Source organism: Naegleria lovaniensis (genome assembly GCF_003324165.1).
Source record: "Naegleria lovaniensis strain ATCC 30569 chromosome Unknown tig009, whole genome shotgun sequence".
Taxonomy (NCBI): Eukaryota; Heterolobosea; class Eutetramitea; order Acrasida; family Naegleriidae; genus Naegleria; species Naegleria lovaniensis.
The window spans coordinates 127,047-140,348 of record NW_025407831.1 but is presented as its reverse complement, the minus strand read 5'-3'; the positions used below and the strand labels follow the sequence as shown (position 1 = coordinate 140,348).

Here is a 13,302-nt window from a genome sequence, read left to right as displayed (position 1 = left end):
TTGGTTTTGATGGATGAACATTGGAGATGGCGCTTTCGGTCCGCAACATTGCTTTAGAAATCCGAAATGTCACCTCTCAGGCGTGTTTGGTGATACTTGTTGGAATAAATCAAACTGTCATCTCTCAAAAATCGTGCACGAATGAAGTTGTGGATCATTTTTACCTTTTCGACTGAAAATGATAATTCCAATTCTTCAAGGTTTAATACCAAAATGAAAAACATAAGGTTAATCTTCATTAACATCCTCCACATCTCCCTCAGAGAACAAAACTGTGAAGGCATCTTGGGGAACTGAAACAGATCCGAGTTGTTTCATCTTCTTCTTACCCTCCTTCTGCTTTTCTAATAGCTTTCTCTTTCTAGTAATGTCACCACCATAACACTTGGCTGTCACATTCTTTCTAAAGGCTTTAAGCTTTTCACTGGCAATAATTTTAAGTCCAACTGCACACTGAATATTAACTTCGAAAAGCTGTCTTGAAATGAGTTTTTTCAATTTTTGAACAACCTCTCTCGCTTTAGGATAGGCCTTACTTTCATGTACAATATAAGAGAGAGCATCCACAGGATCCTTATTTAACATGACCGTCAATTTAACCACATCAGACAATTGGAATCCGGCTTCTTCATAGTCAAGGGTTGCATAACCCTTTGTCATTGATTTTAGTTTATCGAAAAAGTCCTATTGGCCAAGAAAATTATATAATTATTTTTCGTAACATTCAGATGATCCAATACTTACGTAAATCATTTCGTTCAGAGGTATCTTATACTGCAGAGAAACTCTTTCGCTTGAGAAATATTCAACACCCACTTGAACTCCTCGTCTATCTTGACAAAGTGAAATGATATCTCCAACAAATTCTTTTGGAGTCATAATTGTGCAATTTGCTATTGGCTCATAAACTTGAGCCTCCGGATGTTCTGGAAAATCGTTAGGGTTGTCAATGTATTCTGTAATTTGATCCTCTGTCGTATTGTAGCTAGTTCTCTTGCCTGACGATGGCATTACTACTTTATACGTCACTGTGGGAGCCGTAATAATCGTCTCAATTGTAAACTCTTGGGCCAAACGTTGCTTGAACACATCCATACTTTGTTAAACGTCAATATTTCAACAATGACTAATCTATGGTACGAAAAACTTACTGCAAAAGGCCTAAAAAACCACATCTAAAACCTGTACCTAGGGCAGCGCTTGTCTCTTTTTCAATAGTAACGCTTCTGTCTGTTAAAAGTAGCTTATCAATCACATCTCGTAATTTATCAAATTCAGCAGTCTCCAAAGGATAGATGCCCGCATAGACCATAGGTTTTGCTTGCTTAAATCCAGGCAAAGGTTCAATCTTTGAATCACATAAATACAGAGTGTCACCAATTTGAGCCTCCTTTGTGCTCTTCATACCACACACCAAATATCCAACTTGGCCTTGAAACAATTTGTCCACCGGTACTTGGTCTGGATTCAAAATTCCTAACTTGGTGACTTGATATTTTAGAGGCCTAGCAGAGGTTTTGACATTTGCTGAGGAATAGATAAAATCCCCGACTTCAACACTCCCTTGAGCAATATATACAAGAGCTACAGCTCCAAAATATTCGTCATACCAGGAATCAAAAATTAGAGCCTTAAGAGCTCCTGGTGTTTCTCCCTCTTTACTTTTTGGAGGTGAGGGCGGTGGAATTTTTTCAATAACTGCAGGAATAATCTTTTCACAATTTAAACCAGATTTTGCACTCACTCTGAGAATATCTTCCTTTTCAACTCCTAATATTCCTGTCATCTCCTTTTCAACAACTTCTGGCTGAGCTGTTTGCTGATCAATTTTTGTAATTATTGGAATAATTTCAAGATTTTCTTCCAATGCAAGGAAATAATTTGCCAGCGTTTGAGCTTGAACGCCTTGCCCTGAATCCACGAGCAATAGAGCTCCATCGCAAGCACCCATACTTCTACTGACTTCATAGCTGAAATCAACGTGACCCTGTTGTTCATGAAAAATTCCAATGTTGAAATTACAAATAAAACGAAATTCATGTAATGAATGAAATAAGTGTTGTTTTCGCGACTTCAGTTGTAATGCTATCAAACTTACTGGTGTATCAATTAAATTCAATAAATACTTCTTTCCTTTATATTCATAAAACATGGCGCAAGACTGAGCCTTCACTGTAATTCCTCGCTCTCGCTCTACTTGCAGTCTATCAAGAAATTGGGCATTATCTTTCAAAATCTCGGGAGTAATAGTTTTGGTTTCTTTCAGTAAATAATCCGCGAGGGTACTCTTTCCGTGGTCAATATGTGCAATAATGCAAAAGTTTCTAATATAGTCGGGAGTAAAGGATGACAAATCCAATTCCGATTTGTTGTGTTCTTTAATTTTCTTTGCATTGGATGCCAGCGTAGAGTAGCTTTTGGCGATGGATTTTGAATTGTTTTGAACTGCTGTCATCATGGTGTTTGAATAATTTAAATTATTTCTAATTGAAATGTGATTTCTCATAATGGCATTCTTGTGTGATGCCGTTGATACAATTCCTCAACGCTATTATTACTATTCTTTGTTCCAATTTTTATACTATTGCTAGCAGACTTCCGATGATGAGCCCGAATTTGAGTACATGATGATGAAGATGTCCATAAACCAAAAGACGACGAATGGAATCCCCCAATACAACAACTTTTCCAAACAAAACTCGGAGTTGTTGTCCATTGTTTCAACTGGAACAAGGTCTGTTTCTTCTTCTCATCTAATGTCCTCCTTCCCAAACAAGAGGCAACACTATTTGTTTTCATTTTTTATTACATTCTTATCAATTAGTCTCTCTTCTTATTCGTTATTTCAATTTTAAAAACACAATAAATACAACACCTCATGCTCTTAATCTTCAAATAAATATTGCAATACAATTCAGGTAGGGTCTCGATGAATCAAGTCCCACCTTCGTTTTGAATTTTCCTCTCGAAAAAAATACCTCGAAAACAATTTTCATCCTTTCCGACAAAAGAGGCTAATTTTGAGAGCACCAACATTCTCTTTCCTCTCAACCAACACTCAAGTATACACGTGTTAGAACCAAATTCTCGTGAAAGAAAATTCTCACTTATTCTCATTTCTTACTTTGAAAATGTCCGATATGAATTTGCAAAGCTTGAAGGAAGAATTGGTTCAACAATTGTGTGAGATTGGAGCTTTAAAGTTTGGAAAGTTTACCTTAAAGTCTGGCATTGTTTCTCCTTTTTATGTGGATTTAAGAATTATTCCTTGCTATCCAAAAATGTTGGGCAAATTTCAGAGTTGTTCTACAACTTGATGACTGAAAGACAGTTGGTGACAAATATGGATAAAAAGGTCATTTGTGGCGTACCTTACTCTGCATTGACATTTTCATCATGCATGTCTGTGTCACACAACTTGCCAATGGTTATTTGCAGAAAAGAAAGAAAGCAGTATGGAACAGGAAATATGGTTGAAGGTGTTTATGTCAAGAATGAAACGAATTGTTTATTAATCGAGGACGTCATTACAAGTGGAGCAAGTATAATGGAAACAGCAGAAAAACTTGAAAATGAAGGTTTAATTGTGACAGATGCCCTCGTATTTTTAACAAGAGAACAACTTCCATTTTCCAATAATATGCATGTTTTGAAGAAGGGTGACAAGGAGTATCGAGTTCATCCATGCTTGACCATGTCGGAAGCGACACAAATGCTCATGAAACTTGGTAAAATGACAGAGGATACTCGTGAGGAAATTCTCACCTTCATTGCAAACAACCAGTTCCCTCAAGAAGCTCAACAATCATCTCAACCACAAGTTCAAAAAAAGAAGGAATTGAGCTTTGCAGAACGAGCACAATTGGCGAATAATGAATTTTCCAAGAAGTTATTTAATTTGATGGAACAAAAGAAAACAAACTTGTGCATTGCTGCAGATATTACTAGTAAGCAAGATTTATTGAAATTGGCAGAGGAGTGTGGATCTGAAATTTGCATGTTGAAAACTCATGTCGATACTTTGGACGACCAACCTGATGAAGAATTTACCAAACAACTCAAAGCACTTGCTGAAAAGCACAACTTTTTAATTTTTGAAGATCGAAAGCTAGCTGATATTGGCAATGTTGTCAAGCAACAATACGCAAGGGGACCTTTCAAGATTGCTCAATGGTCTGACCTTTGCAATGCTCATATGGTGAGTGGTGGTTCATCTCTTGTCAAGGCGCTCAAGGAGGCCCTCAAAGAAGAGTCTATTAATGAGGCAAGAGGCTTGCTCTTAATTGCTCAAATGAGTACTGAAGGAGCTACCACTAATGAATCCACTCAACAAGAAGCATTGCGTGTTGCCCTCGAACATCCAGACTTTGTAAGTGGTTTCATTTGTCAAAGCAAACTCCGAGAGGACTTGGACCAATTTTTATATTGCACTCCAGGAGTGAGACTTGATGTTAAGGGAGATTCTCTTGGTCAGCAATACAACTCACCAGAGTATGTCGTTTGTGAAAAGAAGTGTGACGTCATTATTGTGGGAAGAGGCATTTATCATGACAAGGATCGTAAAGGAGCAGCTCAACTGTACAGAAAACTCGGATGGGATGCTTACTTGAAGAGATTAAATAATCAATAAGGTTTTTTTATCACAATCTAACCTGTTTAGTTCTTTCGTGTCCCCTAGCTAATCAGCTTAGGAACATGTTTAAAGATAATGGAATTGTTAAAAGTGAAGATCCAATGCAGAGACATCGCCAATATCATCGTTATCCACCAACTTAATATTGGAAACATCCTCACCATCGTCATCAGATTCAGAACTGAATTTAGCAGCATCTTCAAAGTCTTCTGCATTGTTAGGAGCAAGTTTTGAACTAGAACCTTGTGGAGGTGTTTGGCTCGTGGTTTTCTTGGGTGTCTCTTGTTTAACTTGTACTTTCTTGTCTTCATCGCTTTCTAATTTTCGTTGCTTACTCTTCTTTTCTTTGATTTTATCTAAAATTGAAGAATTAGTCACGGCATCTCTCTTTTTGGATGGTGTTGTTCCTTTTTCCTCTGCTAAAGTTACGTCAGCCATTTGGAGATCTCTTTTCTTTGATGTTGGCACTTCTTGAGCTAACACTTGTTTAGTACGAGATTCTTGGGCGTTCTTCTTGTCTTGCTTTGTCAGCTTTTCCACTTTGTTTATGTCTTGTTTAGTCTCTTTAGATGACTTGGATTCTTTTTTACTTTCTTGCATTGGCTTCTCGTCGATAGCAACATGAGATTTAGATTCTAAAGGAGATTCCATTTTCTCATCCAAGTCAATGGACTCAGTGTCACTATCTGCTTCTTCATGGCTATTTGAGAGACTGTTCAATCGATTTGAAAATCTTGATTGAAGATCAGACGAGGAAGAAGATGAAGGTAATAAATTATTTTTCGTAATGCCATCCAAATAAGTTGCATTCTGGTGTTGCAAAGATTCTGCAGAGGGAACATACAATGGGGCTGACTTGGGGTGTAAAAATCCTTCCAAAACGTTCAATCCACTCATGCAAGTGGAAACTAGCTCTGGAACCAAGCTAGACTTTCCTTTTTGTAAAATTAGTAAAGCATGAGAAAGGAAAGGTGACTGCGTGTGAACGGACGAAGTAGAAAGGAGAGATGGAAGTAGTGCTTCATACATGGCAATAATAATGGGAATCAAGTTTTCATGATAACTTCTGACTTGAGAAGCGCTGTAAATTGAAATGTTTGATGTGGAGAAGAAGGCATCAAGGTCATGCCACTTGGATACAAATCCAATAATGCATGATAAAAAGTCAACAATTGTGTTCAGCACATCTACTACAGAGTTTTCAGTTTCTGATGTGGACTTGTATCGAGAATCTACTTGTCTTGTCACAGTTATTAGGACACTACTATCGTTCATCATATGGTGAATAGCTTTAAGTGTGATAAACACAATTCTAGAAAATTGATTGAAAATTTCTGGATTTAAAACGAGGTCTTCTTCTACGGTGCTTTGCTTTTTCTTCTTCTTTTTGGAAGATAGCTCATAATTCTCAACAGCATGCTGTTGTTGGACCTGAGTTAAAGGTAAAGAAAATATTTGACTATCCACAAAATACGTGAATTGAGAAATTATGTCAATTAAATGTGGTAGGACAAGGCGAGTACACTTTTCACTGGTTTTTCCTCCATGCTTGGATGACAAAATGGTGAGACATCTCATTAGTTCTTTATACACTTCAAAATACGGCTCACTATTGCAATAGTCACAAAGCGCGATCAGTATCGAACTCTTCCAATTTCTAGTTTCTGTGACCAGTATTTGACAAATACTATTAATATAAGGTAGTAATTGCTCTGATCCTGCATTGATGAGTGAAGAAAGAACCTTTAAACATTCTGAATGGATAGTTGGTAAAATTATAGCATAGAAAGACGATTGTAGTTTTTGACCATCTGTGTTTGAAGTATATAAAATGGACTTAATATCCCTATTTGGCTTCTTTAAAACTTGTGTGGAAATAGCCTGCAGTAAGAAGGCCTCTTGGAGTACTCGGTTAATAAGGAGATTCGCATTGATCGTTATTGTAAATGGATATGCAGTAGAAAGAGCTTTCTGCACCATGTAACTGTAAACTCTGAAAAGTTGACAAAATTCCAGAGGTGTTAAAATTATTCCTTCTAATGGAGGCTTTTCTATCTCTTCGACAATTTCGTTCGTATTGAGGCCAAAGTAATTTTGAATTCTGCGCAAATGTGCATCAGATGCATCGTCTCGCGTGCCTCTATAGAGCAATTCACGTGGATCGGGATACACCAATTTGTAGCATTCATTGATAAGAAATTGCAGAACGTGACAAGCCAATTCAACAAAATGTTTGTGAGATTCTTGCTGATTGAGGTCAAAGTAGCAAAGAATAGATGCAATTAATGCTTTCAAAAAAACAATGTTGTTTGTAGAATCTCTCTTGCCCTTCAATGTTGAAATAATTCCTGAAAGTGATTCCAAGTAAGATGATCCGCTCACATTATTTTCAATCTCATTGCTTCCTGTTTTTGACTCTTTTGAATCCTTATACAAATAACCAGAAATGATTTTTAAATCATCGAGCTGACCTCCTTTTTGAGATGTTATCACTTTCAAACCATTTCTCATTAGGCCATTATGTAAAATTTCAAATATTAGCGTTAAACAATTCTCAATGGTTGAAACATTTTCATCAGTGCATTGCATGGTTTTAGCGGCCCTTATTAGCGTTGTCAGCCTTTTCTTAGTTTCTCTCTGCGTATCTTCCACAGTCATGTTCAAATATTGGTTTTTTTGTAAAACTTGTGTTCGCTTTTTTCCTCCTTCAATAAGCTCCATCACTTCTTCTCTTTTTAAAGGAACAAAGTCTCCCCATTCCGATTGTTCATTTTGCTTTCTTGATTGTTCATCTTGTTGATTTTTCTTTGAGTCCGATGCTGCAGGTAAACTCTCTTCCAGCACATCCATCTTTATAAAAAGCTCACGGAAGCATTGAACCATCAATCGTTGAGAAATGGCATCGGGTGATGACGAAGCAGCAGAGCTCCCGAGAGGAGTCGATGATGAGGCTTTTGAGTGCTCCATATTTTTTTCTTCAACAATTTTTTCTTTGGTTGAACAACTTCATAAAAATTGAAGAACATTACAGCGAGCGTTGATTCATACTCGAAACTTTTGGGAAGATTGATCTCCGAATCGAAGAGAGGCAGCAGCAGCATACTGGTCGTTAGTTGAAAGGAAAATTTAAAAGAGTGGAGATGGTATTTGGATGGTTTCAACTGTTTAGAGCGAAGAAATTTTCTGCTTCGGAAACAACAAACGAAGAATCTAATCACTTTCTAACGAATAATTCTAAGAGCAGTCATGTGTTACCATCGTCATCATCAAACGGTTTTGATTCGTCCCGATTCTGGTTTTGGAATCGTTTAATGTCATCCAATTATCATTTATTTCAATCTCCTCTTCGTCGTTTGATTGTTCATGCACAGGAAGAGGAATCATCATCACATGAACTACAACAACAACAACACAATTCTCAAGGTCCAACCTCTGAAGAAATGTTTCAACAATTTCTCAAACATACCCAATCAAAACACCAAACTGAGCAAAGAGGAAAACCAAAGATAGAGACGTCAAAAGAAGAGCCTATTGAAGACCGATTGACCACGTTGGCCCTTGAAGATTTGGAAGATGACGAGATTTTTGCACGAGTACAACGAAAATATCACTTGAAAAACATTTACAAACTTATGAACTCATGGGCAAAATGTTCAAGCATGCCAAGAGAACCTCTCGATAGCCATCCATTTGTGACAGATCCAAAAACATTAGAAACGATGCAGTTAGCTTGTCATGTCAGTGGTATGGTCGATGCAGAGGAGTATTTTACTTTGACACACAGATGTTTACCCACAACGGATACGATCAATCTTGTGAGTGGTCACAAGGCTTTCTCCTCCAATATTCTCAATAAGGATGAAGCTCTCGAAACAGTGACACAATGTCGAGATTGTGTAGAAGGAACGGATCCTCATACACAAGAAATGAAACAAATTTATTTTGAAACTAAGGATTTAATTGAGGAGAAGAACTCTTTAAGGATATTTCTTCCAAAGGTCTCCGCACTACTTAATTTAGTTTCAGAAACGGAGGGTCTTTCAGAAGGCCCTCAAATAGAGGCACGAGAAAAATTTTGTGTAAATCAACACAAGGACAGTAATCGAAGTATTGCTAGTAAGATTCATTGGGCTCAACTCAAAATATTCCAAAATGAATTTTCTGAAATGCGAAGTTGCTTGCATTCTGCCTCGAATGATACTGAAAAATGTAAATTTGAAACGACAAACTATGTTTTGCAATCAAGAGCAGTCGCATGTGGTAAAGAGATGGCGTATTGCCTTGACAATTTTTCAACCATAGCTAACAAGTTAGAAGACTATCAACGAAGACACACAAAAACAGGTGTTCTTATTGGTTTCGGAAAAACTGGTAACGAAGAAGATGAGGACGACATTTTTGGAGATCAAGATGAAGAGGATGACCATATACTTCAATCAACAAAGAAGAAAAATCAAAAGCAACAACAATTCACTTCCCAAAAGAAAAAGAAACCGCTACAATCGAAGAAACCAAGGATGAAGATGATGACTATGTGTTTGGATCCTACAATTACGACAATTTGGATGAAGAAGAAGAAGCTGTGTTTGTTGGAAAAAACGACCACACAGAAGATGACGAGCATGATGCTTATTTTCTTAATCAATCCGCCTTAACTAATGCCAACACAAAGTCCAACACAAATTCGAAGAGTATTACTAGCTCTTTGAGTTCTACAAATTTTCTATTGAGAGGCTCACAAAAACGAAAACAAGTTGATGATTCACTTGAAGGAAGCACGTATGCATCTTCAAGAACAGTATCAGGCAGCTCAGAAGTTGATATGAATGCAAATACAACAGATTTTACGAACATGAAACTTGAAGACAGAGATCAAGTGTTAACAAGCACAATGGAACGATTTACCAAATGTATGACTCTCTATCAACCAGTGACAAACTGTGTGAAACGTGTCGAAAAAGCTCTCCAACAAAATCTCGCCAAAGTACAACGAAGAAATGGAAAAAAGAAAAAGAGACGTTTCAAACAACGAGAAAAGTCATACGCAGAGAAGTTGTACGATTTTGACACCTCAAAAGAAGAGTGAGGCAGCTTTAACGTGAGGATAAATTGCAATTTAGACCGCAGACAGAGTTAGTTTAAAGATCTTTGGATTTCACATTTAAAAATCAAACAACAAAAAATGCCAACATCTGTAAAACTCTCTGTCGATGGAAGTAAGTGGTGGTGTGATGAATCAAAATCAACAAACGATCGGATGCAATAATTGATATTATTTCCTACTCTCATGATCCTCTTTATTAATATAACAGTGTCCTGTGAAGGATGTGCTGGAAGCGTTAAAAACATTCTCACCAAGTGTCCCGGTGTTGTTACTGTTGATGAAGTTTCTGTGAAAAACAAGACAGCCACTATTCAAGTTGATTCATCATTCAGTGTTGATAATACTGTTCAATCTTTGAGTAAGGCCGGATTTGCTTCCAAACAATTGTCCGTTTAATATTCTCAAAATGAATTTTTAGTAAAGTAGCAAGTATTGAGCAACAATTACTCATCGATCTTTATCTAATTAGATTTCGTATTGTTCTTGATCTTCCAGTGATGAACCATGTTGGATTAGCCAACCTATTGATCGCTTTCAAATGTCAAATTATAAAAAAAAGAACTGTCAGTGGGGACCAATTTTGCTATTTTCTGGACCATAGAGAACCACCCACTTTGTCATTTTCATTGATTTCATCCTTCTATCAATAATATTCAGAATTAATTAATTTTGAAGAACTACTACTAGTATTCATCAAGCGGAGAATGTATGTCATCATCGCAATTGTCAAATACTAATAATAATTAATCGATAATTCTTTTTCATACAATTTTTGTACATTCACACCATCATTGTCATATCAAAAACACATCACTCGCATTTCAAACACTTCTCTCACAACCTCCACCTATTTGAAATCTTTCATTTTCACACCTATTCTTTCATGATGAAATTGTATTTTGTACTTTTTCAAAGAAGAAGAAATGTCCAATAACAACAACAACACGACCCTTCCTCCAACGAGTGCCACCATTAAATCCCTCTCTTCTCCTCGTGCTGTACCTTCTCGTCTTTTACTCGGCTCCACTACTGGTATCAACTCTCAGACTGGAATGGAAAATGTGAGTGGTTCAACTTCTCCACCCTCGAATCATCATCACTCACGAGTTACGAGTTTGGGCTCACCTCTGATCCTTCCCATGAATACAGGTACTCCTCGTATTCATTATCCACCCTCACCGACCACCATTTCATTATTGGAGGATTCTGTACTTTTTCAACAACAACTTTCTCCCAAACAAATTGGTAGGTGTTATGATTGTTCTTAAGAAATTCTGTTACTGTAACGATGACGACGATGCTATTCATTCACACACACATGAAATTGATATTCCATAATTTTCACTTCTATCATCATCATCATGATGATGGTTGTCGTAATGATCCATACACTTCTATGCCTCGCCTCGTGTTGTACTGAAACAACAACAACAACAACAATAATACCTTTGGAACGGTATTGCCCAACACACTTTTCAAAAAAATCAACCGTTACTCTTGAACGAATCTCCGTACTCGCGCCAACGACTTTTTGTGGCAATTACTACGATATCATCATCATCATGATACAACAATTTTAATCATATACAATAACCCATTACTACTACTACTACTACGAACACGTTGATCATCATCGCCACCACTACACGACTTCATCCGTTATTATTGATATTTGTCATCATTGACCTCATTGACGGCCCCGTCATCATTTTCTTGTGGATTCGTTCCTTCATTGATTTTTGAAACGAAACCACTGAATATTATTATTATTTGGAAATACTAAAACCCTTGTGCCAATCATATTTTCATCTCTACTCCCATATACCTCTTTCCTGTCTCTTTGCCTCCCTCTATTTATCGACTACTATTGCTAAAATCGCTCATCACCACCATCACCTAAATTCCACTTGCTGTACCCGATTTCATTCTGACACCATTACCACTCTTATTTCACCATGAACACGCCTACTGTCAAAACATCACTTGCCAAATCACCACTTCTAGATGCCACCAATAAGATTCAAGCCATACTTGACAAACAGTTCGACAAGCTTCCAGTCACAAAAGATATCCCTCGATTACTAAAGAAAATATATTTAATATCGCCAAAAAAGATCAACCTACAATCGCTTCAACAACAAGATATCAATGCATCAACCATAACAAACATCACACAATCCCTCTCTACGCGACAACAAGACGATATGTGGAAGCACAAAACAGATATTCCATTCAATCCTGAAAATCATTCCGATCTCACATCTCCAGACGACATTCCAAAAGAAATTATCTTTTACCAATTTATTAGAGCTATTGTGGAAGATGTGTTAAACGCTTCCAGTGAATTCAACGTTCCATCCTATGAAGAGTATATTTCACACATTGATTTTAATGACCATCGTACTCTCAATAACTTTCTCATGAATTCCATCTCCTTCCATCCCTCTACACACATGGGACAACATGACCATCCAATCCAAACCAACTCTAATGCTGGAAATGAACCTCTAAGCGGTAAGGATGAAAACAAAAATCCTCTACTGTTTCTTCTCAAATGTTGCCAGCAAACAATTGTCATTAACGTTCTGATGGGACTCCGTGAATTCACAATGAAACACAAAATTCATTTTAAGGATGCTCGTGGAGCTTGGAAATTATGGATAGGCTCCGATAGTGATCCATCTGATGCTTCAGCTCCTTTTGATACATTCTATGTTGCTCACGAGCGTTCGGAGCAGTTATACATGAAGCGTCTAGATTGGATGCAATCATATGGAATATCTGACGAAGAATTGGCGAAATTGGAAGCAAATGATCCAAAAGAACAAGTTAATTTTGCAAAAGCAGCCATGAAACAACTTTTCCAATTCAAGTGGCAAATCAAGTTATGTTTTTCTAAGGAATCTGTATTGAGTGGTGAAACACCTCTAGGCGAGAATGACTTTAAATTAACTCATGTCACAATTTCTCTACTAGGCATTGATTACTCAAATGAAGATCTCACAGTGAGCCATCCTCAATACTGTGAAAAAGAGATTGCCTTATTAGAGCAATATTTTGACATGTTCAAATTTCAGTCTTCAATCTCAGTTACCGCCGACACATCCTCTCCTCAGAGTACTTCATCAGACCAAGTGCTGGAATTTTCCAAGAAAGAAATGTTAGGCTCCCCTTGGGCATCTCCGACCACACCTGGTGGTGTGACATCAGGAGCGAGCATTTCTCAACTCATCAATGGCAGTAAACCTTCGCCACTCACAAAGCACGTTTTTTCATCAAAAACACCGATGGATACTCCAGAGACGCAATCGATGGTAACTGTGTTGAGCACTGAAAGCGTAGGTGATCATTCTCAAACCATAAAAACATCGGCAGCAATAGTAGAAACATCAAGCAAAGAGCAGGAAAAAGAGGTTAGTGAAAAAGATCAATTATTAATTATTGAATCTAACAATATTTGTACTGACTCCAATAATCAACATCATCACTATACGAATTATAATAGCATATCGACATCAAACAAGTCACATCAACAGAATCCCAAAAAGACGAAACCAAATAGTAC

The 13,302-nt window shown here is 37.2% G+C and overlaps 6 protein-coding genes across 6 annotated transcripts; 4 read left to right on the top strand and 2 right to left on the bottom strand.

Moving 5' to 3' along the window:
- Positions 1–228: 228 nt before the first annotated feature.
- On the bottom strand, positions 229–2,458 carry C9374_000064 (uncharacterized protein; the record flags this gene model as incomplete). The annotated part of the gene is made up of 4 exons (XM_044696255.1): positions 229–684; positions 745–1,096; positions 1,152–1,987; positions 2,099–2,458. The coding sequence occupies 4 exons, from the start codon at positions 2,456–2,458 to the stop codon at positions 229–231; spliced, it is 2,004 nt and encodes a 667-aa protein (XP_044552617.1).
- Positions 2,459–3,316: 858 nt separating this feature from the next.
- Positions 3,317–4,630, top strand: C9374_000063 (uncharacterized protein; the record flags this gene model as incomplete). The annotated part of the gene is made up of 1 exon (XM_044696144.1): positions 3,317–4,630. The coding sequence occupies one exon, from the start codon at positions 3,317–3,319 to the stop codon at positions 4,628–4,630; it is 1,314 nt and encodes a 437-aa protein (XP_044552616.1).
- An 87-nt stretch (positions 4,631–4,717) lies between these two features.
- Positions 4,718–7,600, bottom strand: C9374_000062 (uncharacterized protein; the record flags this gene model as incomplete). The annotated part of the gene is made up of 1 exon (XM_044696033.1): positions 4,718–7,600. The coding sequence occupies one exon, from the start codon at positions 7,598–7,600 to the stop codon at positions 4,718–4,720; it is 2,883 nt and encodes a 960-aa protein (XP_044552615.1).
- A 173-nt stretch (positions 7,601–7,773) lies between these two features.
- C9374_000061 (uncharacterized protein) lies at positions 7,774–9,719 on the top strand (the record flags this gene model as incomplete). The annotated part of the gene is made up of 2 exons (XM_044695922.1): positions 7,774–9,004; positions 9,079–9,719. 2 exons carry the CDS (start codon positions 7,774–7,776, stop codon positions 9,717–9,719), a joined length of 1,872 nt encoding a protein of 623 aa, XP_044552614.1.
- A 96-nt stretch (positions 9,720–9,815) lies between these two features.
- Positions 9,816–10,133, top strand: C9374_000060 (uncharacterized protein; the record flags this gene model as incomplete). The annotated part of the gene is made up of 2 exons (XM_044695812.1): positions 9,816–9,849; positions 9,946–10,133. 2 exons carry the CDS (start codon positions 9,816–9,818, stop codon positions 10,131–10,133), a joined length of 222 nt encoding a protein of 73 aa, XP_044552613.1.
- A 527-nt stretch (positions 10,134–10,660) lies between these two features.
- Positions 10,661–13,299, top strand: C9374_000059 (uncharacterized protein; the record flags this gene model as incomplete). The annotated part of the gene is made up of 3 exons (XM_044695700.1): positions 10,661–10,982; positions 11,742–13,150; positions 13,243–13,299. 3 exons carry the CDS (start codon positions 10,661–10,663, stop codon positions 13,297–13,299), a joined length of 1,788 nt encoding a protein of 595 aa, XP_044552612.1.
- Positions 13,300–13,302: the final 3 nt, after the last annotated feature.